The sequence below is a fragment of the Saccoglossus kowalevskii genome, chromosome 18 (genome assembly GCF_978046115.1).
Source record: "Saccoglossus kowalevskii chromosome 18, keSacKowa6.1, whole genome shotgun sequence".
In the NCBI taxonomy this organism is placed as follows: domain Eukaryota; kingdom Metazoa; phylum Hemichordata; class Enteropneusta; family Harrimaniidae; genus Saccoglossus; species Saccoglossus kowalevskii.
This window is the reverse complement of record NC_140658.1, coordinates 28,639,930-28,665,287: the sequence shown is the minus strand read 5'-3', so window position 1 is coordinate 28,665,287 and position 25,358 is coordinate 28,639,930. Positions and strand designations below refer to the sequence as shown.

Genomic DNA, 25,358 nt, shown 5'->3' with positions numbered 1-25,358 from the left:
TAACAGAACACCATGGCCTTGCCCTGAATGCTGAATTGTTTTCACCTGACTAGAGGACATAACAGAACACCATGGCCTTGCCCTGAATGCTGAATTGTTTTCACCTGACTAGAGGACATAACAGAACACCATGGCCTTGCCCTGAACACTGAACTGTTTTCACCTGACTAGAGGACATAACAGAACACCATGGCCTTGCCCTGAACACTGAATTGTTTTCACCTGACTAGAGGACATAACAGAACACCATGGCCTTGCCCTGAATGCTGAATTGTTTTCACCTGACTAGAGGACATAACAGAACACCATGGCCTTGCCCTGAACACTGAACTGTTTTCACCTGACTAGAGGACATAACAGAACACCATGGCCTTGCCCTGAATGCTGAATTGTTTTCACCTGACTAGAGGACATAACAGAACACCATGGCCTTGCCCTGAACACTGAATTGTTTTCACCTGACTAGAGGACATAACAGAACACCATGGCCTTGCCCTGAATGCTGAACTGTTTTCACCTGACTAGAGGATATAACAGAACACCATGGCCTTGCCCTGAACGCTGAACTGTTTTCACCTGACTAGAGGACATAACAGAACACCATGGCCTTGCCCTGAACGCTGAACTGTTTTCACCTGACTAGAGGACATAACAGAACACCATGGCCTTGCCCTGAACGCTGAACTGTTTTCACCTGACTAGAGGACATAACAGAACACCATGGCCTTGCCCTGAACGCTGAACTGTTTTCACCTGACTAGAGGATATAACAGAACACCATGGCCTTGCCCTGAACGCTGAACTGTTTTCACCTGACTAGAGGACATAACAGAACACCATGGCCTTGCCCTGAACGCTGAACTGTTTTCACCTGACTAGAGGACATAACAGAACACCATGGCCTTGCCCTGAACGCTGAACTGTTTTCACCTGACTAGAGGACATAACAGAACACCATGGCCTTGCTCTGAATGCTGAATTGTTTTCACCTGACTAGAGGACATAACAGAACACCATGGCCTTGCCCTGAACACTGAATTGTTTTCACCTGACTAGAGGACATAACAGAACACCATGGCCTTGCCCTGAACGCTGAACTGTTTTCACCTGACTAGAGGACATAACAGAACACCATGGCCTTGCCCTGAACGCTGAACAGTTTTCACCTGACTAGAGGACATAACAGAACACCATGGCCTTGCTCTGAATGCTGAATTGTTTTCACCTGACTAGAGGACATAACAGAACACCATGGCCTTGCCCTGAATGCTGAATTGTTTTCACCTGACTAGAGGACATAACAGAACACCATGGCCTTGCCCTGAACACTGAACTGTTTTCACCTGACTAGAGGACATAACAGAACACCATGGCCTTGCCCTGAATGCTGAATTGTTTTCACCTGACTAGAGGACATAACAGAACACCATGGCCTTGCCCTGAACACTGAATTGTTTTCACCTGACTAGAGGACATAACAGAACACCATGGCCTTGCCCTGAATGCTGAATTGTTTTCACCTGACTAGAGGACATTACAGAACACCATGGCCTTGCCCTGAATGCTGAATTGTTTTCACCTGACTAGAGGACATAACAGAACACCATGGCCTTGCTCTGAATGCTGAATTGTTTTCACCTGACTAGAGGACATAACAGAACACCATGGCCTTGCCCTGAACACTGAATTGTTTTCACCTGACTAGAGGACATAACAGAACACCATGGCCTTGCCCTGAATGCTGAATTGTTTTCACCTGACTAGAGGACATAACAGAACACCATGGCCTTGCCCTGAACACTGAACTGTTTTCACCTGACTAGAGGACATAACAGAACACCATGGCCTTGCCCTGAATGCTGAATTGTTTTCACCTGACTAGAGGACATAACAGAACACCATGGCCTTGCCCTGAACACTGAATTGTTTTCACCTGACTAGAGGACATAACAGAACACCATGGCCTTGCCCTGAACGCTGAATTGTTTTCACCTGACTAGAGGACATAACAGAACACCATGGCCTTGCCCTGAATGCTGAACTGTTTTCACCTGACTAGAGGATATAACAGAACACCATGGCCTTGCCCTGAACGCTGAACTGTTTTCACCTGACTAGAGGACATAACAGAACACCATGGCCTTGCCCTGAACGCTGAACTGTTTTCACCTGACTAGAGGACATAACAGAACACCATGGCCTTGCCCTGAACGCTGAACTGTTTTCACCTGACTAGAGGACATAACAGAACACCATGGCCTTGCCCTGAACGCTGAACTGTTTTCACCTGACTAGAGGATATAACAGAACACCATGGCCTTGCCCTGAACGCTGAACTGTTTTCACCTGACTAGAGGACATAACAGAACACCATGGCCTTGCCCTGAACGCTGAACTGTTTTCACCTGACTAGAGGACATAACAGAACACCATGGCCTTGCCCTGAACGCTGAACTGTTTTCACCTGACTAGAGGACATAACAGAACACCATGGCCTTGCTCTGAATGCTGAATTGTTTTCACCTGACTAGAGGACATAACAGAACACCATGGCCTTGCCCTGAACACTGAATTGTTTTCACCTGACTAGAGGACATAACAGAACACCATGGCCTTGCCCTGAACGCTGAACTGTTTTCACCTGACTAGAGGACATAACAGAACACCATGGCCTTGCCCTGAACGCTGAACAGTTTTCACCTGACTAGAGGACATAACAGAACACCATGGCCTTGCTCTGAATGCTGAATTGTTTTCACCTGACTAGAGGACATAACAGAACACCATGGCCTTGCCCTGAACACTGAATTGTTTTCACCTGACTAGAGGACATAACAGAACACCATGGCCTTGCCCTGAACACTGAACTGTTTTCACCTGACTAGAGGACATAACAGAACACCATGGCCTTGCCCTGAACACTGAATTGTTTTCACCTGACTAGAGGACATAACAGAACACCATGGCCTTGCCCTGAATGCTGAATTGTTTTCACCTGACTAGAGGACATTACAGAACACCATGGCCTTGCCCTGAATGCTGAATTGTTTTCACCTGACTAGAGGACATAACAGAACACCATGGCCTTGCCCTGAATGCTGAATTGTTTTCACCTGACTAGAGGACATAACAGAACACCATGGCCTTGCCCTGAACACTGAACTGTTTTCACCTGACTAGAGGACATAACAGAACACCATGGCCTTGCCCTGAATGCTGAATTGTTTTCACCTGACTAGAGGACATAACAGAACACCATGGCCTTGCCCTGAACACTGAATTGTTTTCACCTGACTAGAGGACATAACAGAACACCATGGCCTTGCCCTGAATGCTGAATTGTTTTCACCTGACTAGAGGACATTACAGAACACCATGGCCTTGCCCTGAATGCTGAATTGTTTTCACCTGACTAGAGGACATAACAGAACACCATGGCCTTGCTCTGAATGCTGAATTGTTTTCACCTGACTAGAGGACATAACAGAACACCATGGCCTTGCCCTGAACACTGAATTGTTTTCACCTGACTAGAGGACATAACAGAACACCATGCATGGCCTTGCCCTGAATGCTGAATTGTTTTCACCTGACTAGAGGACATAACAGAACACCATGGCCTTGCCCTGAATGCTGAATTGTTTTCACCTGACTAGAGGACATAACAGAACACCATGGCCTTGCCCTGAATGCTGAATTGTTTTCACCTGACTAGAGGACATAACAGAACACCATGGCCTTGCCCTGAACACTGAACTGTTTTCACCTGACTAGAGGACATAACAGGACACCATGGCCTTGCCCTGAATGCTGAATTGTTTTCACCTGACTAGAGGACATAACAGAACACCATGGCCTTGCCCTGAACACTGAATTGTTTTCACCTGACTAGAGGACATAACAGAACACCATGGCCTTGCCCTGAACACTGAACTGTTTTCACCTGACTAAAGGACATAACAGAACACCATGGCCTTGCCCTGAACACTGAACTGTTTTCACCTGACTAGAGGACATAACAGAACACCATGGCCTTGCCCTGAACACTGAATTGTTTTCACCTGACTAGAGGACATAACAGAACACCATGGCCTTGCCCTGAACACTGAACTGTTTTCACCTGACTAGAGGACATAACAGAACACCATGGCCTTGCCCTGAATGCTGAATTGTTTTCACCTGACTAGAGGACATAACAGAACACCATGGCCTTGCCCTGAACACTGAATTGTTTTCACCTGACTAGAGGACATAACAGAACACCATGGCCTTGCCCTGAATGCTGAATTGTTTTCACCTGACTAGAGGACATAACAGAACACCATGGCCTTGCCCTGAACACTGAATTGTTTTCACCTGACTAGAGGACATAACAGAACACCATGGCCTTGCCCTGAACGCTGAACTGTTTTCACCTGACTAGAGGACATAACAGAACACCATGGCCTTGCCCTGAACGCTGAACTGTTTTCACCTGACTAGAGGACATAACAGAACACCATGGCCTTGCCCTGAACGCTGAATTGTTTTCACCTGACTAGAGGACATAACAGAACACCATGGCCTTGCCCTGAATGCTGAATTGTTTTCACCTGACTAGAGGACATAACAGAACACCATGGCCTTGCCCTAAATGCTGAATTGTTTTCACCTGACTAGAGGACATAACAGAACACCATGGCCTTGCCCTGAACACTGAATTGTTTTCACCTGACTAGAGGACATAACAGAACACCATGGCCTTGCCCTGAACACTGAACTGTTTTCACCTGACTAAAGGACATAACAGAACACCATGGCCTTGCCCTGAACACTGAACTGTTTTCACCTGACTAGAGGACATAACAGAACACCATGGCCTTGCCCTGAACACTGAATTGTTTTCACCTGACTAGAGGACATAACAGAACACCATGGCCTTGCCCTGAACACTGAACTGTTTTCACCTGACTAGAGGACATAACAGAACACCATGGCCTTGCCCTGAATGCTGAATTGTTTTCACCTGACTAGAGGACATAACAGAACACCATGGCCTTGCCCTGAATGCTGAATTGTTTTCACCTGACTAGAGGACATAACAGAACACCATGGCCTTGCCCTGAACTGTTTTCACCTGACTAGAGGACATAACAGAACACCATGGCCTTGCCCTGAACACTGAACTGTTTTCACCTGACTAGAGGACATAACAGAACACCATGGCCTTGCCCTGAACACTGAATTGTTTTCACCTGACTAGAGGACATAACAGAACACCATGGCCTTGCCCTGAATGCTAAATTGTTTTCACCTGACTAGAGGACATAACAGAACACCATGGCCTTGCCCTGAACACTGAACAGTTTTCACCTGACTAGAGGACATAACAGAACACCATGGCCTTGCCCTGAATGCTAAATTGTTTTCACCTGACTAGAGGACATAACAGAACACCATGGCCTTGCCCTGAACACTGAACTGTTTTCACCTGACTAGAGGACATAACAGAACACCATGGCCTTGCCCTGAACACTGAACTGTTTTCACCTGACTAAAGGACATAACAGAACACCATGGCCTTGCCCTGAACACTGAACTGTTTTCACCTGACTAGAGGACATAACAGAACACCATGGCCTTGCCCTGAACACTGAACTGTTTTCACCTGACTAGAGGACATAACAGAACACCATGGCCTTGCCCTGAACGCTGAATTGTTTTCACCTGACTAGAGGACATAACAGAACACCATGGCCTTGCCCTGAATGCTGAATTGTTTTCACCTGACTAGAGGACATAACAGAACACCATGGCCTTGCCCTGAACACTGAATTGTTTTCACCTGACTAGAGGACATAACAGAACACCATGGCCTTGCCCTGAATGCTAAATTGTTTTCACCTGACTAGAGGACATAACAGAACACCATGGCCTTGCCCTGAACACTGAACTGTTTTCACCTGACTAGAGGACATAACAGAACACCATGGCCTTGCCCTGAACACTGAACTGTTTTCACCTGACTAGAGGACATAACAGAACACCATGGCCTTGCCCTGAACACTGAATTGTTTTCACCTGACTAGAGGACATAACAGAACACCATGGCCTTGCCCTGAATTGTTTGCACCTGACAGAGGACAGATCACCATGCATGGCCTCATCTTTCGCCATTCATACACTTCCGTAACATTTTATTTTATTGAAAAAACAAATAAACAAGGGACTGTATGCTAGTCTATAGAGGGCATGATAACGTAATAGAACACCATGGCCTTGCCTGATGTTTATGGAAGTTATTTTTATGAGTGATGCAGTGTATCCTACAGCCATATTTTCACAAACAAAACAAGTGAAATACTGCATGGAAACACCGTATCACAGCAAATGTATCAACTGCCAAGAAAGCTAAACTTTATAAGGGACCATTTTATATTTTTGCAGTCAATACCAATGCTTTTGATGAACTATTAATTCCACAGTACATATGTAATAAAATGTATTGTTAGATATCCTAGATATTTCAAAGAGTTTTACAGTCATTGAATCTAAAATATGCGTTTTTCCATCAGAACAGATTTATATCTGAAATATCGTACATTTGTTGTAAGTGAATTTTATTTGTTTTTGGACCAAATGAGTTTTGATCATTAATTTATGTTGAATCAGAGACAGTCGTTCTTTGTTGTCTATTATTGATTTATTTGGCGACGATCACAAATCGATTGAAAATGTTTGGCTGTTTAGTCCATGCCCCCAACATGCTATGTGACTTGTACAATGCATGAAGCCAAGTGAAATACTACAATGATCGAGTTGGATAAATAATTACAGTATTCTCATAGTCTGAGCTACGTCACGATCCCACAAACAGGAAAAGACAATGAATTTTCGGATTAACACCTGTTTTCCCCTAAGCTCACCAAATTTCCCCAAACTAACGAAAAAATCTTTTGTCTTCTATTGACTTCCTGTTCCGGTCCGTCTGTGAGAATAGCATTTGTCACAATCATAAGAGAGTCTTACAGTGTATGAAAGATAGGAAACAAGAATGTGTGAAAATTGTGACATTTTCAACCAAACTGCTTTTACTTCGCTGTAATTTTTGGTAATTTGTTAAGAATCCCAAGAAAGTTTATTCCCAGAACAGCTTTTGTAAACATAAGTCATATATATACATCATATCATTGCTACAGTTTTAAATAAATGTCGCCATTTCAGTTTACGAGTTTGTCTGAATCAAATTTCTTCATGAATTATTGATCACATGATACAATGCTTACTTTGGCAGGTTTTGTACTTCAGCGTGTAAAGCTGGTTTAACATACCTTGTATACAATGGTGTATTTTAAATCCTCTCTGGTACATATAAAGTTTACAAAATGTAAAACTACAAACTCCAATTTTCCTTTCAATTTGTCTTCCTGTACACGTATATTTTCTCCATCAAAGCAAATTTATTGTTCTATTCAATGAAATGTCCTATTTAACTTATTGGCAGGCCACGATGGCAACAGCCCACTGTTCAGATTTCACACTCGTGGAGTTTTTTGCTATATTATGCAATTGCCTTCACTTCATGGATAATACTGGATGATATCACTCCTATGAACTGGTTTTATGAACAAGTGATAATGTCGGAGTAATCAACTTGCCAAGGCCTGTATTTTTCAATTACCCACAATTCTTACTGGACAGTAATAAATCTAATCTGGCAAGTCAGTAGTACCGCATTTTAGTTTAATTCTTGTGCCTGGTTTCAATGATTGATCCCCCCCCCCCCCCCCGCATTACTCACAAGTACTTCCTCCAGTCACATTTTCACTGCAACAAAGTAAGTATTGATACAAACTCGATGCAAGTTAATTAACGAACAGGACTAGTTAAATTGCCATTTGATATAGATGTCTACACATCCCTGTCATTTAGTCCCAAAAGACAAGTGACATCCAATATTGCCTGGCACAAAAACATTTTAAAAAACTTGAAAACCCAAGTACAACATTGGCTCCATTAGAAGTGCAACTCGTATATAAACCAAAAATTGTATTTGATCATTAAAGACTTGGCTTGTTTTGACTAAAGCTATATGCATCATTTACACAAGCACATTCATCAATAATGAAACTAAATATGATAAAGTGATATTATTTGCTGACACATGACCTGGTGGTTCATTCAAGGATCAATATACAAATTGGTGCAGCCTATCAAGTGCCACCTCCTTGATGTTAGATGTCATAACATTCCCGTACTGCTATAACGATAGTCTTATCTACACACATTCACCAGGCCTCTAGTTTCTCACTACCATTTTACGTACAATTGAGTGTAACATACACAACCAAGGATACTTGACCACCAGCCAAGGCGAAGCAGGATAAAGGCTGGAAATAGTCTAGCATTTATGATTTGCTAGAAATTGCCATCTAAAGTGTGGTGTCTGAATACAGTCTACCCAATGAACTTGCTCGGAGTCGTACCAACTTCTGAATGCAACAAATAGTGCTTTTCCTACATTTGTTGTACTGAAAATGTGTAAGCAATAAAAAACTTATTATCGTACATTTTATGTTTAACTTCGGCGAAGAAAGTGGAGCATCATTAAAAACAAGTAGCACAATTTCAGATACCTGTAGAAGACCTTTATAAAATAATTATGATATACAGGATACTAGCAACTGAAAAGTACAATATACATTGATACAATGTGTAAAATGACAAGGTTGACACTAGGGGGAGGGGCACCCTTCAATAATTAAAGATGCATACAAAGATTTGTTTGTAGAGGTGGATATACATAAATGAACTACGAGCAGACAATGAAATGAAATTATGGGTAGAATTTTCAAGCTGGAAATACTGGCAGATCTGTGCTCTCATCAAAGATGGGGGGAAAATTGAGAGCTTGAATCTGTGATTGATTGTAATTTCCCCACATCATAAATTAATCATTCACAGCATAAATTATGCACAGACAAGTGGATAATGGTTAAGGAGAACATTTGGAGAGGCATTGTAAACTTCAATCACACATCTCAGGTTTTTACTCTTGCAATATCTTGGATGTCCAGATACAGACCGCAATTTGGGAAATTAAAATTTGAGTACTGCCATCAAACCAATTGCATATGCCAAAGTGCTGTAGTTTATTGTAATGTGGAACAAGACCGTGGGGATGGAATCGGCTCACTTGTGTTAGTACAAGTAAAGGAAACTTGAGAAAAATGTCTCAAGTTTCTAATATTTTCTTATATTAATGAAACCCTTCACACAATTTGAAAGACAAAATATCAATTCATCCAAGTATCTAATCTTTTGTTTACATTCTTTGCCAAGCAAACTGCCTTTCATTAACGCATCTGCTTCCCCATTTATTCATTTTGGCATATCTATGGTAGACTTGTGTCTTTAAGACAATCAGCTACACACAGGAGCGGACATCATTGTAGAGTTGACTACCCCTTCATGGATGTCATTACAGGTATATCACTAAAATATTTGTTTTCACAATTGACAAACTGAAATCTCAATGATTTTAAGAGACTACCTTATGGGTGTTTGCAAATACAATGTACAAAGTATTTATTTAAATGGAAACCGCCAAGACTAGGTCAAACAACTTAACACTTGATTTAAAAAGTGGTATTTAACTTCTAGTCGATAGATCAACTATGCAACAAGGTTTAATGCACACTTGTCAAAATTTAGGACTGATCTATCTGGCACCAACAGTTAAGTGTTTTTGCTTTACAGTTTCTCTTTCTCAAAGAAATTGACTTGAATACATCTGACATTTATACTCCGAACGGAAGCCAATCACAAAGTGAATTTTTAGTTAGCTTTTCTGAAAATCTTCTAAAAACTGAAGCGGGTTGTACATTAAAAATCACCTGTTCAATCAGCTCACCAATTAAATTAATTTTAAATGCACAAGTACAACATTCAACTCATTCATAACAAATCGAGCAACTACATTCATTTGATGAATGCAGTAAAGACGGCTGTGTGTGCGCGTACATGTGTGTGTGTGTGCGTGTGCGTGCGTGTCTGTCTGTCTGTCTGTCTGTCTGTCCAACCAACCCTTACATCTGCAACACATAATGGAAGTTCTGGGTTATGACCACCCTTTATTCTTGCTAATACATGCATCTCTTAATAGAAAATTACTCCTATAGTGTGATTTTGCGAAATTAACAATTGACATTGACAGATTGACAGTTCTAGTGCCAATAACATTAAAACATTTCAGAACTGCACAATATTGTACATAGCTTCTCTAATTTTCATTTACAAAATGACAAATATTAGTGAAAATGCATGATAAAACTCAATTTTATGATGTGCTTATATTAACCTCATTTAAAAAAAATAAAAAAAAATAGCTCAGAGTGAATACTCTATCATATACGTTTCAACGACCGAAAATGTGTAGATATATATATTAGTTTTAAATTATTGAAGTGAAACTTTAATCTAAGTAATACAAGTTCAATCACAAGACAAGATTTTGTAGACAAATGTATGAGAAAAACAGTTCTTTGCAATTTGAGATGACCTTGAGAGAGTGTAAATCCAGCAAGTAGAATTCTTTTGGGTTTAGTCTATATAATGTACAAAGGTCTACAGCTATGGATATCTTCAATAACAAATCAGCTACATCCATCGCTCAGATGATTACAATGGTAACACCGATAGCGAAAAACGTTCAGTCTTCTTATTCAAGCCCGATCAGTTCAACGTCAAATATTAGTGTCGCATTGGGTGGGATAGTGCGTAGCTGTTAAGGTAAACAGTTGACAAAAAAATACATTGAAAGCAATAGAGTACGTGAATACGTTTTTATTTGAAACTTGAGTCGGCAATTTGGAGGTAAACAAAATACCAAAACTCAGCAAATAACCAGGCGGCCGAATTTTTAGAAGGGTCGAAATTTTGGAGTTTTTACGGTAATAATTGATAATAAATCTGAGAATAATTAATTGAGTGGCACTCTCCTTTTATGAAAAAGAACCTGCACAATTTTTTTCCCAAACTGTAATTAAGACCCATAGATACATGTACAATTACATATTGTATGACATACACATTTGATTCAACAAGAAATGCATTTTTTCATTTTTTTTTCACACACACTAGTTGACTTGAAACTGTTCTCTGACCTGATAAGTCAAACTGACCATCAACCAATCAGAAAGTTGGTTATTGCCAACACTGTTAATTACTATAGCTCATTTAAATATGAATTGTGAATGCAACACAAAAGCTTGACCAAAGTTGCAATGCAAACTTTTGGCATTATTTTGGTGGAAAAACAGCACATTTTTTTTTCTTAATCAGGAAATTATTAATTTATGAAAGATAAACAGAGCTTAGAGGAAGCATTTCACACATTTTATGGAGATAACAGCTCATTGTCGCAAGAAAAGATTGAAATTTTAAAAAAATGACACCGAAATTAATTATTTACAGTTTTACTCTGCAGAAAACTTCAAAACTAAATCTCATTGTCTAATTCTCTGACCATTGCTCTCACCAGTATATAATTAACATAATATCGCAGCATATTTAATAGCAAGGATTAATGGGGTATGCAAGCAGCGTGGTCCAGAGTTAGTGCAAATTGAAGTCGTGACAATTACGAGATGATCACAAAATCATGCATACTAGTACATTTCTAGAAAATGCAAATGATTCTTTGAAAGAATTGGTTGTGTCTGTTGTTCTTATTCTTTAATCCTAGCATCCACTACATTCTACAATTAAAATAGTGACACGCACACAGAACTTGAGACATCTTCAGCGAATATCACCATACACATATCAAAATTTGCATAACTTAAAGAGCGGTGGTCGTCGCGCCATGTCTTGTTCGATATGGGCTTCATAGCGACTTATACAGCATGTGTAAAATACATTGCTTACATGAAATTTAAACATGCGCAGCACAACGACCACTGCTCTTTAATCATATAAATTCTTAGTAATAATTATTTTAATTAACTACAATCCAAATATCACATAGACCTTGTTATTATAAAAGGATATACTCCTGGATGCCCTCGACTTCCATAAGCGTAATCAGGAGAGCATGTTAATTTTGCTCTTTCACCAACACTCATCTGTGGAAAAAAAAATTGAATTTACATATCAACATCCACATTCCTATCCATAACACTATAATATAAATTTGAATTTGGTGCTCAGAATTCTCTCAATTCAAGTGCATTCCTGAGAACAAAATTGCGCAAAAGTCATTTTGACTTTGACTGAAGAACCCCAGTAAAATAGTTCAAGAATCAGTGGGGTTAACTCTTTGAATGACAAAATCAACTTTTGTTATCTTTTACATAAAAATGTTTATTTTTTAGGAAATTCACCATTGGTTCTTATGGTGATGAGGTTTTATGATTTAAAATTTTTATTTTGTTACATAGGCAAAGGGATTTTGAAATTTATTTTTATGGTTAAATTATTCCAAAAATGTCAATTTTTCAAAAAAATGCAATTGGAGTGGTGGAAGCAAATGGATGTGACCCTTGTATTGATACAGGGGTCAAAATACTCTGGTGCAAACTGCACATAGATTATTAGCTAGTGTAAGTAAACTCAAAATATAATGTGCATGCTGTGCATGTAGAAATTAACATTTTCTCATTATATTCACTAAGCCTAAATTAAGTTCAACCAACATTGTAAGACAACTCAAAAAAAAGCAAATTCTTTCGTGATCGTATCAATCGAGAACCCGTAATCTTAATCAAAGTGGTGCATTTTACAAGTTAGTGCAGGTAAATTTTAAATTCAACATGCACACTGTGCATGCAGGGAAAAAATTCCATTTCAATCCCTGTGATATCATAAATAGCATGTGAATGACACTCTGGGGATTATATTGCTCTGAAGTGTCAGACTGTCAGTGTTGACTAACTCTAATTTAAATCATTATAGCTTGTAGTGGAAAATAATGTTGGACAAATTTTCATTTTGTCTATGTTGTTGTGCAATCTACAGTAACAAACAAATAATGACAACCAATTTCAAGTGCATAAAATCAAAGTACTGTAAAACGTGTCTTTTTCGCGAGCACGTCTTTTTCACGAATTTAGCGAGAACTGATTCGCTAATTCCAGATGTCGCTAATGACTTTATTATCAATTCGAAATGGCCGCCAAACAAAGAAATCAACAATGACAAGAGAGATTCGCTAAATCAACATTTCGCTATTACGTTGTTTTACCACAATTCGCTAAAATTGCATGCGGCTTTTTCAAAGCTCCCATTTAAATACAGAATATATGCAATCACTGTTTTATAAAAAATGTATCTAGGAAATTCACAGCAGTCAGTGAAGGAGCAATAGCATTAGAGGTTACAATCATCAGCCATCAGTTGTTCAGCACATTGATGACCAAACAAGTACAGGCATACTTGTATACATAGTATTAGTAATAGAAACTCATAGCACATTTAATTGTATTTTTACATAAGCAAAGACTTTTCACATTTACATGCCCAGGTGAATGGATCATGCCAACAAATGTATTTTAACAATTTCGTTGGAATCAATTACATGATTCTAAAATTTTAAAAGATGTTTAATTATGACCAAACTAATCTCAACAGCATAACAGTGGATTTTACCAAAGGCATAAAATTTGGTTAAAATTCCATAATGAATTTGTAAATTAGAACAAGCAGCCTCTCGGCTGAGATAGCTCCGCTGTTAGCAATGCACATTTCAATTAAAGAACAGAAGATATCATTAGAAAATGAACAATATGCATAGTATCAATGCAACTTGCTGTTTTCAACAAGAATTCAAAAATATAATTTTTCACCATGAATGATTGTGGTTTTTAACAAGAAAATATCACTTTTTACCAAAAATGACAAAAATATTCACCAAAATTAAAGAATTGACGATATCATTACAAAATGAACAAATTTGAGAGTGGTCCACATGTAGTACCTATATATATAATATCAAAGCAATTGGACTTGTGGTTTTTAACAAGAAGTCGAAAATATCACTTTTTACCAAAAATGACAAAAATATTCACCAAAATTAGAGAGTTAAAGATATCATTACAAAATGAACAAATCTGAGAGAGGTCCACATGTAGTACCTATATATGTAATATCAAAGCAATTGGACTTGCGGGTTTTTTAACAAGAAGTTGAAAATATCACTTTTTACCAAAAATGACAAAAATATTCATTAAAATTAGAGAACTAAAGATATCATTACAAAATGAACAAATCTGAGAGAGGTCCACATGTAGTACGTATATATGTAATAATATCAAGGCAATTGGAATTGGACAAAAATTTTCACCAAAATTAGAGAATTGAAGATATGATCATGAAATGAACAAAGCTGAGAGAGGTCTACCCAAGGTACATATACACCAAGTATCAAAGCATTCAGGCTTGTAGTTTTCAAGAAGAAGTCGAAGAAGTAAAACATTGACACGGACGACGACGGACAATCACTCATATGATAAGCTCCGCTCGACAAAGTCGACAGCGGAGCTAAAAATAGACCAATGGCTTTGCAAAAAAAGGAGAGAAGGTATTATTATTTCCATGCTGTTTCACAATGCAAATTGACTGAACGTTATAAATTCAGCTAGAATTTTTATTGTGTCCAAGTTTACATGCAATCTGCTAATAGTTTTGTTTTGCTAAAAAGACTACTGTTATTCATTGCGTACGGTACACAATCAAAAGAAACAAGTCATTGTCAATGACACGTCCCCATTTCGTTTTTATTTGAGAGACATATACATTCAAAGCAGATCATGACCGAAATCTCAGACCACTTTCAGTGGTCTGATCCGAAATGCACCTGCATATGTAGAACACACTGTACTAAATCTGAACAAAATCCATTCCATGCATAACTGAGATCCGGGTCCGGAATGGTGAAAATGCATTTTCGGCCTTAAAGTGGCCGCCATTTGGCTATCGTTAATTAATGAGATCATGAAACAAATGCACGCACATATTTTTGACATGATGTACCTTGTGTGTGTGAAGTTTAAACTTGATCAATCTAGGCATGTCTCGGATACGGATGCAGAACTGAATTCTTTAAAAAAAATGGCCGCCAGTCGGCAATTTCAAACCCGATCCAAAAAAAAAAAATTACGTGCATCAAGGTCCTATTATGTTTAATGTATGTACCAAATTTGAACAAAATCCCTCCATGCATAACTGAGATCCGGGTCCGGAATGGTGAAAATGTGCGATTTTGAGGCATTTTCGGCTGTAAAATACCCACTGTTTGGCTATCGTTAATCGGATCATGAAAAAAATGCATGTGCATATGTCCCATATAATGTGTGATGTATGAGTGAAGTTTGAACTTAATCGGTCCATGCATGTTCGAGATACAAGTGATCAGGGACGCACACACGGACGCACACAGGGCAAAACATAAGTCCCCGTTTTCGGACTACGTTCGAACGGGGACTAATAATGAATCGACAGAAAATGGAACATTGTTTATGTCACAACTACTCAATCTAATAAAAGGTTGGGCGACTATTCTATGACAATTGCTCACAAGGACTGCCATAAAATTTTACAGCTCATGTGAAAACTCACTGAGAATGCTGGTTACATCAAATAATTGAAACAAAACTTCATTCTTCATAGAAATGCAGATAAAATTATTTTTAAAATTCGACTAGCCTGGCTAGTTCAATACACATTTGTAAAAAATTGGAAAAATTATACCTCATAAAATTAAAACAAACAACCAGCACCAATCTGTAGCTACGTTGTCACAACTGTGTTGACACTGTTTTATTGTTGTGCAAATATTAGCTAATCTGCTGAATTGTCTGCTCGTGTTCTCAATTAGTAAAAAAAAATGATGTTTTGCGGCCACAACAAATCATATCACGAAAAGGTCAATAAACAAATGGAAAGGTCAATCAATCCCTGTGTGTTTTTAACGCTCGGGAAGAAGGCAATGACGATCGATTAATCAAGATTTCGAAGAGCAAAAAATCGCGAACTTGTTAGTCGAAGAAGACTGAGAAATGATCGCTTTATGTTCACGCTATTCGCATGTATGAATATCGCAACAATAGACCCAGCAACCAAAACGATTTGGACTCAACGCGGGAAATAACTGGTGGGAAGAAATAGGATTCTCTCCAAACAGATATCAGTAATCAAGTTTCTTCGACTGACCAGTTCGACATTCGACTTACATTACTAATCCTGATATAGAGTTGATTAGTAGTCATGAAATCGTGGATCGACCGGTGACGTCAAACCTTTCGAAATCAACACAAATGATCGAAATGTATCGTCGGAAAAAACGCGACAAAACAGTCTCAAACACAATATTAGAGTATCCGACCAATTTCAATATTTCAACATATAACAAACAAGTCATTGAAAATGACACAGTCCCCGTTAAGTTCTCTTTGTGCTCGTCATATTAAAGCGGAGGGGTTGTCGCGAGCGTGTCCTTGAAACTTGAGTTTCAAGTGGCGTATACAACAGATTGTTTATTTACATCAAAACGCGCGTTTCGTGTTATAGTAATATGGCCAAAATAAAAACAGCTGTTATTCAGCCATCTTTGATGTGATTATGAAACACACTGATATGTATGATGTATGTGCCAAATACGAATGAAAATGGTACATAAATTGTGGAAATATAGTAGTAAGGCCAAAAAGTCAGATGGCTGTCAATCGGCCATCCTTGACCAGATTTTGAAACAAATTGTCATGGACATACATCCTAACATGTATAAAGTACATGCCAAATTTGAATGAAAACTGACAGAGCACGTCCAAGATACCGCATAAAAAAACAAAAACAAGATGCCTGCCAGTCGACCATCTTTGATCCAATTGCGAAATAAATCGTCATGGAGTTTGAATGACAACTGACAAAGCATGTCCAAAATACAACATTTTCAAAAAACAAGATGGCTGCCAGTCGGTTATTTTGAATCGAATCGCTAAACCACTGCATGTGCATATGTCCCACATAAGGTACTAGGCACATGCAAAGAATGAACGGAATTGGTCCAAGGGATTCTGAGATATGACTCTGGACGGACGAACGGACGGACGAACGGACGGACGGACGGACGGAGACCGAATTATAAGTCCCGTTTTCGGACTTTGTCCGAACTGGGACTAATAATTGGGGCACATAGAGTGTAACTCTTTACAAAGAGGTGACAATGAAATGGTATATCTTTTTTGAAATATGTGGTGGCTGTTTGGTTTGTGAAAGTTTGGGGTGCGGCTTATATTGCAGGCTTTTTCCTGGGACCAAAACTTGACAATTTCAACATGAAACAATGTCTCAAGTTAGGGGTGCGGCTTCTATTAAAGCTGCGGCCTCAAATATATTACTGATATGTTTCAATAGCGATGAACAAATCAGAAAAAAATAGCTTCGACAGAATGAAATCGTTGACAAACAGAAAACAGGATACATTTTTGAACAATAGCCGTTTCCAGACCGGTCTATAGAGGGACTGTGTTACATGTATAAGGTACCTAATTTGTCTGAAAATTAGCTAATTCTTAAACTATGTGTTCAAATATAATCCAAGTCTGTACATAACTGCAAGGTACATTTTACCATTATCAAAATATTACCATTTTATCTAAATCTGTTCTGATTGTGCTTACACAGGCTGAAACTAGATAATATGCAAATTACCAGACATGGTCCCAAACTAATCCTGTCTACACATTATTCCTAGTCAGAATATTTCATCAAAACCTAGAATCGTGAGATGTTGCTTACACAGACACACCAAACCCATCTCCCTTGCATGCTTTGCACGCACACAGAAGCTAATAATGTTCATCGGGTTTTCAACTCTGAGGCTAGTGGAAACCCCTCATAGGGGAAACTTTACACTATATGAAGGAAGGGAAGAAACTAGAGAAACCCCATTTTTCCCAACAAGATTGCAATCTAATCTATGCAATACAGTTTCCTTGAAAAGGAAATTCAACAGACATATACATGTAGAACAAAATGTGCAGACTTCTAGAGTGTTGCTTCCTGTGTCTGAAAAGTAATTTTAAGACAATACTGATTGATTATAAGAGTTTAGTAATAGTAAATGTTTATTTTCTTTAAACAATCTGACTCTGAATATAAGCGAAATTTAAACCCAGTGAAAATTAATCATTTTACAGTAGATCATTTGCACTTATTATTTTGGTTCAAAGACGTCATTAGGCCAACAAGAAAAAAACTTATGTTGCCCTCAAGTCAGTAAATTGAAAAATTTGGGTCGGTCGGGCAGATTTTTTTTTTAAACTTGTGAAAACTAAGGGTATCGTGAATAGCCGAGGTATATTGACTTCATAGTACTCGGAACATGTCAGAAATACAGATCTACTAGAAGTTCAGAGTCGCCACTTATCTCCCCCCCCCCCAGGACCATGGGGATTAAACAACAGTCCGGGATTCTTAATTTTTAGAGGAAACACTTTTTTACTGCTTAAAATGGTGAGACCACCACTATTTCTGCAATGTACATTTTTATACACACCTGTGCGACTCCTTCATCCCAGCCTCTTATTACCTGACCTTGGCCAATTTTAAATTTAAAAGGCTTTCCTCTTTTTCTTGATGAATCAAACTCATTTCCATTTGTTAAAGTACCTGCAAGTAAGAAAAAAAAAATTAATCGCAAGATGACTAAGCCCTCACTGTTACCATTAACTACATGCAGTGTTCTCCACAAATAAAATTTAAAGAGGGGCACTAATTTGCATATAATTTGCATATAATTAGCATATTTAATTTGCATTAGCATACTAATCAAACATTTCAAAGGAAATTGTTAGCACTTTTATATTTACATCAATTAAATACTGTGTACAAGTACTATATTAATGTTCTTGAATTATTTTGATGAACAAGTTAAACCACTTGATGTGTAAAAAAAAAAAATATCAACTTTGACAAATGAAGAATATCAATTTTATTCTCTGTAATGGAACAAGTTGTGAAATTCTAGCCTTTCATTTATTTCTTTTAAATTTCTTTCAAATATTTCCATAGGTTTTATAAATGCACTGAGATATTGTAATAGTTGAAAACCCCAAGTAATAAGAAAAATATTTTCACATAACAAAATTACCATTTAAAAGAAAGAAAAAAATCGAATCCGATGACTGAAAATAAATTAATCATTATATGTTGATTGTATTGTGGGTACTGAGAACAAAGGTCAAATCAGATACGTGACATCCATGTTGTTTCAGTGTTTACCGTACGTTTTGTTTTGGTGATTTATTTGATGATTCTTTTTACTTTTCGCCAATAAAAGGCAAGTAACAAGCAATTGGACCAATAAATTGTTGCTGGTTTTCCTGTTCTCAAGTATCTAAGCTAATTCAGGAATGATGAGAAAACTTGTTTTGACTATCCCATTGCGTGATGTGATTAACGCAATGCTTGTGACAATCACTTCACGCATCCATTCATTGTTTTTTGTTTATTTTTTCAGCCAGTTTTTCCCCAGACATCAAATCCATTGTCCTAGTTGTCACCTATGCCACTATCTGTCTCTTAGTTCTTTGTTTTATCACTTGTCAATTAATAAGAGGTCTCTCAATAACATCGTCCGGACATCTTCCGGGACTGTGAAACAGCCTGTCACCGAAAACAAAGGAGGGTGCTGAAGATAAATAGAGGGGCGCTACAAATTGAAAAGGGGCGCAAATAAATTACAGAGGGGCGCTTCGCCCCTCTTAAACCCCTCGTGGAGAGCACTGAATACTCAACTAACAATACAATGTATTTGATCGGGGCGGGAAATGTGAATGCAGGGCGCTTGTTGACCGATGCAGGGCGCAGGACTACCTATGCAGGGCGCATGATTTCTTATGCAGGGCGCTGCACCCTGCTAAAACCCCTCGTGGAGAGCACTGAATACTCAACTAACAATACAATGTATTTGATCGGGGCGGGAAATGTGAATGCAGGGCGCTTGTTGACCGATGCAGGGCGCAGGACTACCTATGCAGGGCGCATGATTTCTTATGCAGGGCGCTGTGCCCTGCTAAAACCCCTCGTGGAGAACACTGACATGTCATATGCCGACCGATAAAGACACTGCAAAATCACAAACTGGTCATTAACTAACAGCTTGAGTTCTACTTGGCTGTGCATCATGAAGTCATTATTTTCAATTTTCGTAGATACAGCTTAATAGATGATTTTCCCCTCAAGTGCGAAATCTTGCATAATGCCTGAAAAACATGGTTCAAAAGTCTGCCGCAAAAATTGGATGATTTGATTTCAAACATAAATTTCTCCTTTTATGGTTTATCTGTGATTAGTCAGGTGCCATTATATGTAAGTTTTTTCTAGCTTGGGATAAGGTACTTTTTTTTCATTAGCTGATCTCTAATCATTTTATTTGACATGATATTAAAGTTGCCATGGACTTGTCACATTTTTTGTCGAAATAATATAGCATCTTCGTACATAGGACAAATACCAAGGGCCTAGACAATTCACTGTCTCAATACCCAAGCAGTGAAGTAAAACTGCATGTTTTCTGTAAACCAACAAATCCAGTGGTGACCATGCAAGTTTTGAAAAAAAGAAAACTTTCATGAAATGTTCAAGTCACCTGAACTTTGCTTCAACCATCCTCATCAAGAAAGATTCTAAGCATCAGTCTACGTGTGCATTATAGTTATGTAGATCACAGATCGAACCAAAAGCGGCCTTTCTTATTGGTTGGCAACTTACAATTGATGTACGGTACTCATTAGCATATTCATCACCACAAAACGTGGCGACAACTATAGAGGACGTGGCAGAACAGACCAGTCGTAATTTTGCGTCAACGCAGAAGATTCTACAACATTCTAAAGGAATGATCATATGAAACGATAAAATTGCCACGACAGTGCCAGTCTACAATTTGGTGTTCTTTGGTGGAAATTCAGTTGAGCATTTGGGGGATTGTGCAAGTCAGTAATGAATGAATAGTGCATTTGTTCATGCCACAGTATTATAATGTTGGGGACATGTATACTTATTTTAATAATAATAACTTGCCTCGGTGTAAAAAGATTTACATAGGATAAGTACAGCAAGAAAGTTTTAAAATAAAATGGATATAAAAATAATATAACAAGTACGTAACTAGTATTTAAATGTTAAATAAATCTTTGTGTTGTGTTAATATGATCGTCAAGTTCTTAAATCAGGGATTGCGTTAACGCGGAATTCCGCGTCCGGGAAGCATAGTTTTTATGTGGGAGGCATGAATTTTTCAACTGGTGAGTCCTTGGTACGCATCCGGTAAGCACGCGTCTTGGTCGTATTACGATAGGTCTAAAGGCATTGTGTGCGTTTGCGATGCCATTGTCCCGCATACAAAGTTCATAGAGCTTTTAAATTCACTTACAATACTGTGCCATTGTCTTCAAAAACACCTATTAGCATCTACATGTCACAATGGAAAGTGTGAAGTCCCGTCTGAAGTACGACGAGACAGTCAATACTGAGACAAGTAGAATGCACTGTGACCTGCTAATTTAACCGCCTAAAACTTACAATGTCACCCAGGGTAATTTTTTTTCCAACAAATCACTTTAACGAACCTGGTACGTGAAATAAACTTTTTTTTCCTAATTTTATTGGTAACGAAATTATATTCTAAACAAAGTAAAAACGATCACAACTGCGGAGCAACAAATGATCACGGTTGCGCAATCCAGTCATGCTGCGTTTCACAATTGTTAATTATTACTCAGTAGTGATTATAATAACGTTCAAACAAAAAATTGTTGAATTGTAATGAAATGCAAATAAAATTCAACTTTGTTTCGTCGTAAATAATTCCGGTCGCAAATTAACGCTAGATGCTGTCGAGTATCCGCCATGTTCCTTGTCTTGCATGGTTGACCTAATAGGTCAAATCTCTAATTAACCAATACAAATGCTGGATAACGCCAACGTGTTCAAAGTACCATAGCTCATTTAAATATGTTAATGTTTTTAACGCAATGCGAAAGAGATTTGCCGATGTTGTAGTACGATCATTTGGCTTGGATTTTTACAGGAAAACTGCATGATTTTTTTTCCAAATAAAAAAATAGTTGTTTTCAAAATTTAAACTGAGCGTTTGAAGACTAATTTAACATCATTTACAGTGACAACAACTCGAACCGAAACGAAGTTTGCGCATTCACGCTAGTCACAAAAAACGTACCCTTGAATAAAAACTTAAACTCTATTTTAGGCGCCAGGAAAGATTGAAATGTCCGAAAAAGGACGCCAAAATATTTAAATAACAAATATTAAATAAAATCTGCCGAAAAATCGCCGATTTCTTGGTCCAATTTTTTTTTAAAAAAAACCTAAACTGCCCAGAGGCGAATTTACTGCAGTACTACTGAGTACTAGTATGTACAAATTTTGGGTGTATTGTTTTCTGGGGACAATATTAATCGAAACAATGAACTATTTAATTGTATAACACAAGTGACTTTGGGAGAAAAAAAATCACTTTTCTAGAAGCCATGGATCGATTCGTTATTTGCAAGATCGCCTCCCCGGCAGGTTCCATGTGGCCATGCCTTTTCTTGTCAGAATCTTATTAAGTCTATTTTTACCTCCATGTTAAGTCTGACACCAGCTCATTTATCTTGGCTTATGAAGAACTTGAAGGTAAACCCAGTAATGATTTAAAATTTTTACAAGTAGCATTACATTTTAATAACAGTAAAAATAGAAGTAAACCATGCAAATAATGCAGATTGCTGACATGTAAAGGCTGGAATGAACATGTAAATAAAGTACAATATGTAAATGTGATTAATGCCTGTTTATGTTTATTGTGTAATAGTTCGTGCAAAAAACTATTTTAGAAAAATAAAGTGCGGTAGCGGCAGGGACCCCACATATTTTTAAGGGACCCACACATTTTATAAGGGGTGGGTCCCAGGGACTCCACATTATCGAACACTAATGCAACCCCTGTTAAATTATGCTGGGATCTTTTTTTTTTTAGAGTATATAATATGTGAATTGTATATTTTTATTATTGGATGAAAGTGGTATCATAATTTTTCGGATGAGTTATATTTTGGGCAATTCAATAGAAAATATTCTTCATCTTCAATTGAATTTGTGTCACACTTATTGCATATTCTTTTTCTTTTGTTAATAGGTTTCTTAGGAATTGAATATCTGCCTTCCTTTATTGCTAAGTTATGGTTACTACGGTAATTCTAAATTTTTTAACATTTTCTTTTTATAAGTGTCAAGTTCATTCAAATATGGCTCAAAGATGTATTCTGTTTTAAATTTAGCATATGTTTTCTATTTTCTTTGGAAATCATTTCTTTCCAGGCATTTATTTTCAAGGGAAGTTTATAAAATTTGATTTTTTGTTTTATAGTGAGTGTTTTTCATTTATGAAGTTTAGTGAATTGTCTTTCAATATTGTATGCATTTAGCCATTTGTATTGTACAGTATGCTTGTATACATGTAGTTTGTTCTAGGTATGCCAGTTTTGTTAGATTATCATTTACATGTACCGGTACATTATTTGAAAAATTCAGGGCTCTTTAGCCTATAGGAATAGTGCAGAGAAAAACTGTATTTTTCAAAGGGCACAAAGGTAAACTTATTGGGCATTGAATAAATTGCCTTCAAGTTATGGCTTAGTCTTTTCCACGAAACGAAACGAAACCCAAACCCTAACTCGCATTTTTTTTTCATTGGCCCAATAATATCTGAGAAAATTTCACACTGAAATACGGACATGTTTGAGGTCGTTCAAAATCTAAGGTTAGGGTTAGAGTTAGGGTTAAGGTTTCGTTTCGTTTTATTTTGTTTCATTTCGTTTCGTGGAAAAGACTAAGCCTCAAGTTATATATCACTGTACATTGATATTAAAGTTGCACCATAGACCCTACAATACATTACTATACTCAAGATGTTCTCGTACACCTCAATCGCACTTGGGTCGAAGATTTCAGAACTACAAATAGAAATGTACAGAACAAAGAGCATGGGTTTGACGCCATGGCCATGCCTGTAGTTCAATCTCCAAACCGCAGGACAATTAACCACTAAAGGCACACCCATTCATTGTACAAATAGGTACAGCCTCATGGCTGACGTGGTGGCAATCTTTGACAAGTTTCTTTTAATTTCCATTGCATTCGTTTTAGACGCATGAACGATACATGACGCCGATTTAAAACAAGACTCGAAAAAGCTAAATATTTTGACTAGCGAGCAGAGTTGCGAGATTCAATAACTGCAACTGTGCAGACGAGCAGACGTGAGTCATCGACGACAGGTCATCTTGTAGTCCCAGGCACTTTAAAACATGGTATTCTGACTAAACGGAACAACCACTAAAATATTGAATATCTTACCGGTATAATGAACCACAACAGTCTGTCCAGTTTTTGGCTTTGTCATACCTGCAAAGGAACAGTAAGACAATCACATTTCGTGTGTTGTAGTCGGGTGTCGATTCACGTGTATTCGATGGACACCATACATAATTTGAACCGGTAAATCACCACGAATTCTAAAATTTATAACAACACAAAATTATACATACCATCGCCGGGATTAATTGTTTCAACTTCGACACCCATAGTCTATTATATAATTTCCTAAATAGAAATTAATTTCAGTACTGATCTTGTTGAATCGTCTGCAGCCCAGCCACTCAACTCCTCAAACCAACTTCGACACGCGAATGAGGCCAATCGAGACAAACAGACCAAAAGTACCCGGATGTACGCACTTTCGTCGGGAATGTGTGTCAATATTTGCGCAGAGATTATTATAGTTCCATAATAAATTTAAATATTTTTTTTTATTATTAACAAACGTATTCATATGATTCGTATTCGTATGATATTTTGTATATGTTACTCGTTGATCCAGGATCTGGGATTGTGGTATACGAATGTAAAATCATTCGTTTACAAGTCACGTGATCCCCACGGTGTCAGTACACGATGCCGGCCATATCTTATATGCCAGACAGACCCCTTTCTGAGCAGCAAATACTAGTAGTAATTTTTATTGCATGATAAATACAGATAAGACGGATCTAATGTAAATTCAATTGAACAGACACAAATAAACTTGGAGGTAAAATAGAATGTTTCATCTATGGAGATATCTATTTTCTTTAGCTCCCCTTTACTATACTCATATCATTAAGGGCTGGGCCATTTGAAATCATGGGATGACGGAAGACTCGTTAAAAAAACGCATGCAAGGTGTTGCAAAAAAAATATGCTGGCGCATTCGACAGAAATACAAATGTTCTTATAAAACACTGCCAAAAAATTGCACTGGTCACATTTTTCCA

The 25,358-nt window shown here is 38.0% G+C and overlaps 1 protein-coding gene across 1 annotated transcript; it reads right to left on the bottom strand.

Moving 5' to 3' along the window:
- Nucleotides 1-8,612: 8,612 nt before the first annotated feature.
- On the bottom strand, nt 8,613-24,712 carry LOC100313604 (FK506 binding protein). Its single transcript, NM_001168069.1, is given in 5 exon segments — nt 8,613-10,754; nt 12,031-12,104; nt 18,536-18,648; nt 24,403-24,450; nt 24,594-24,712. Coding segments are annotated over 5 exon segments (327 nt in total). The 5' UTR covers nt 24,631-24,712; the 3' UTR covers nt 8,613-10,699.
- Between the last annotated feature and the right edge of the window lie 646 nt (nt 24,713-25,358).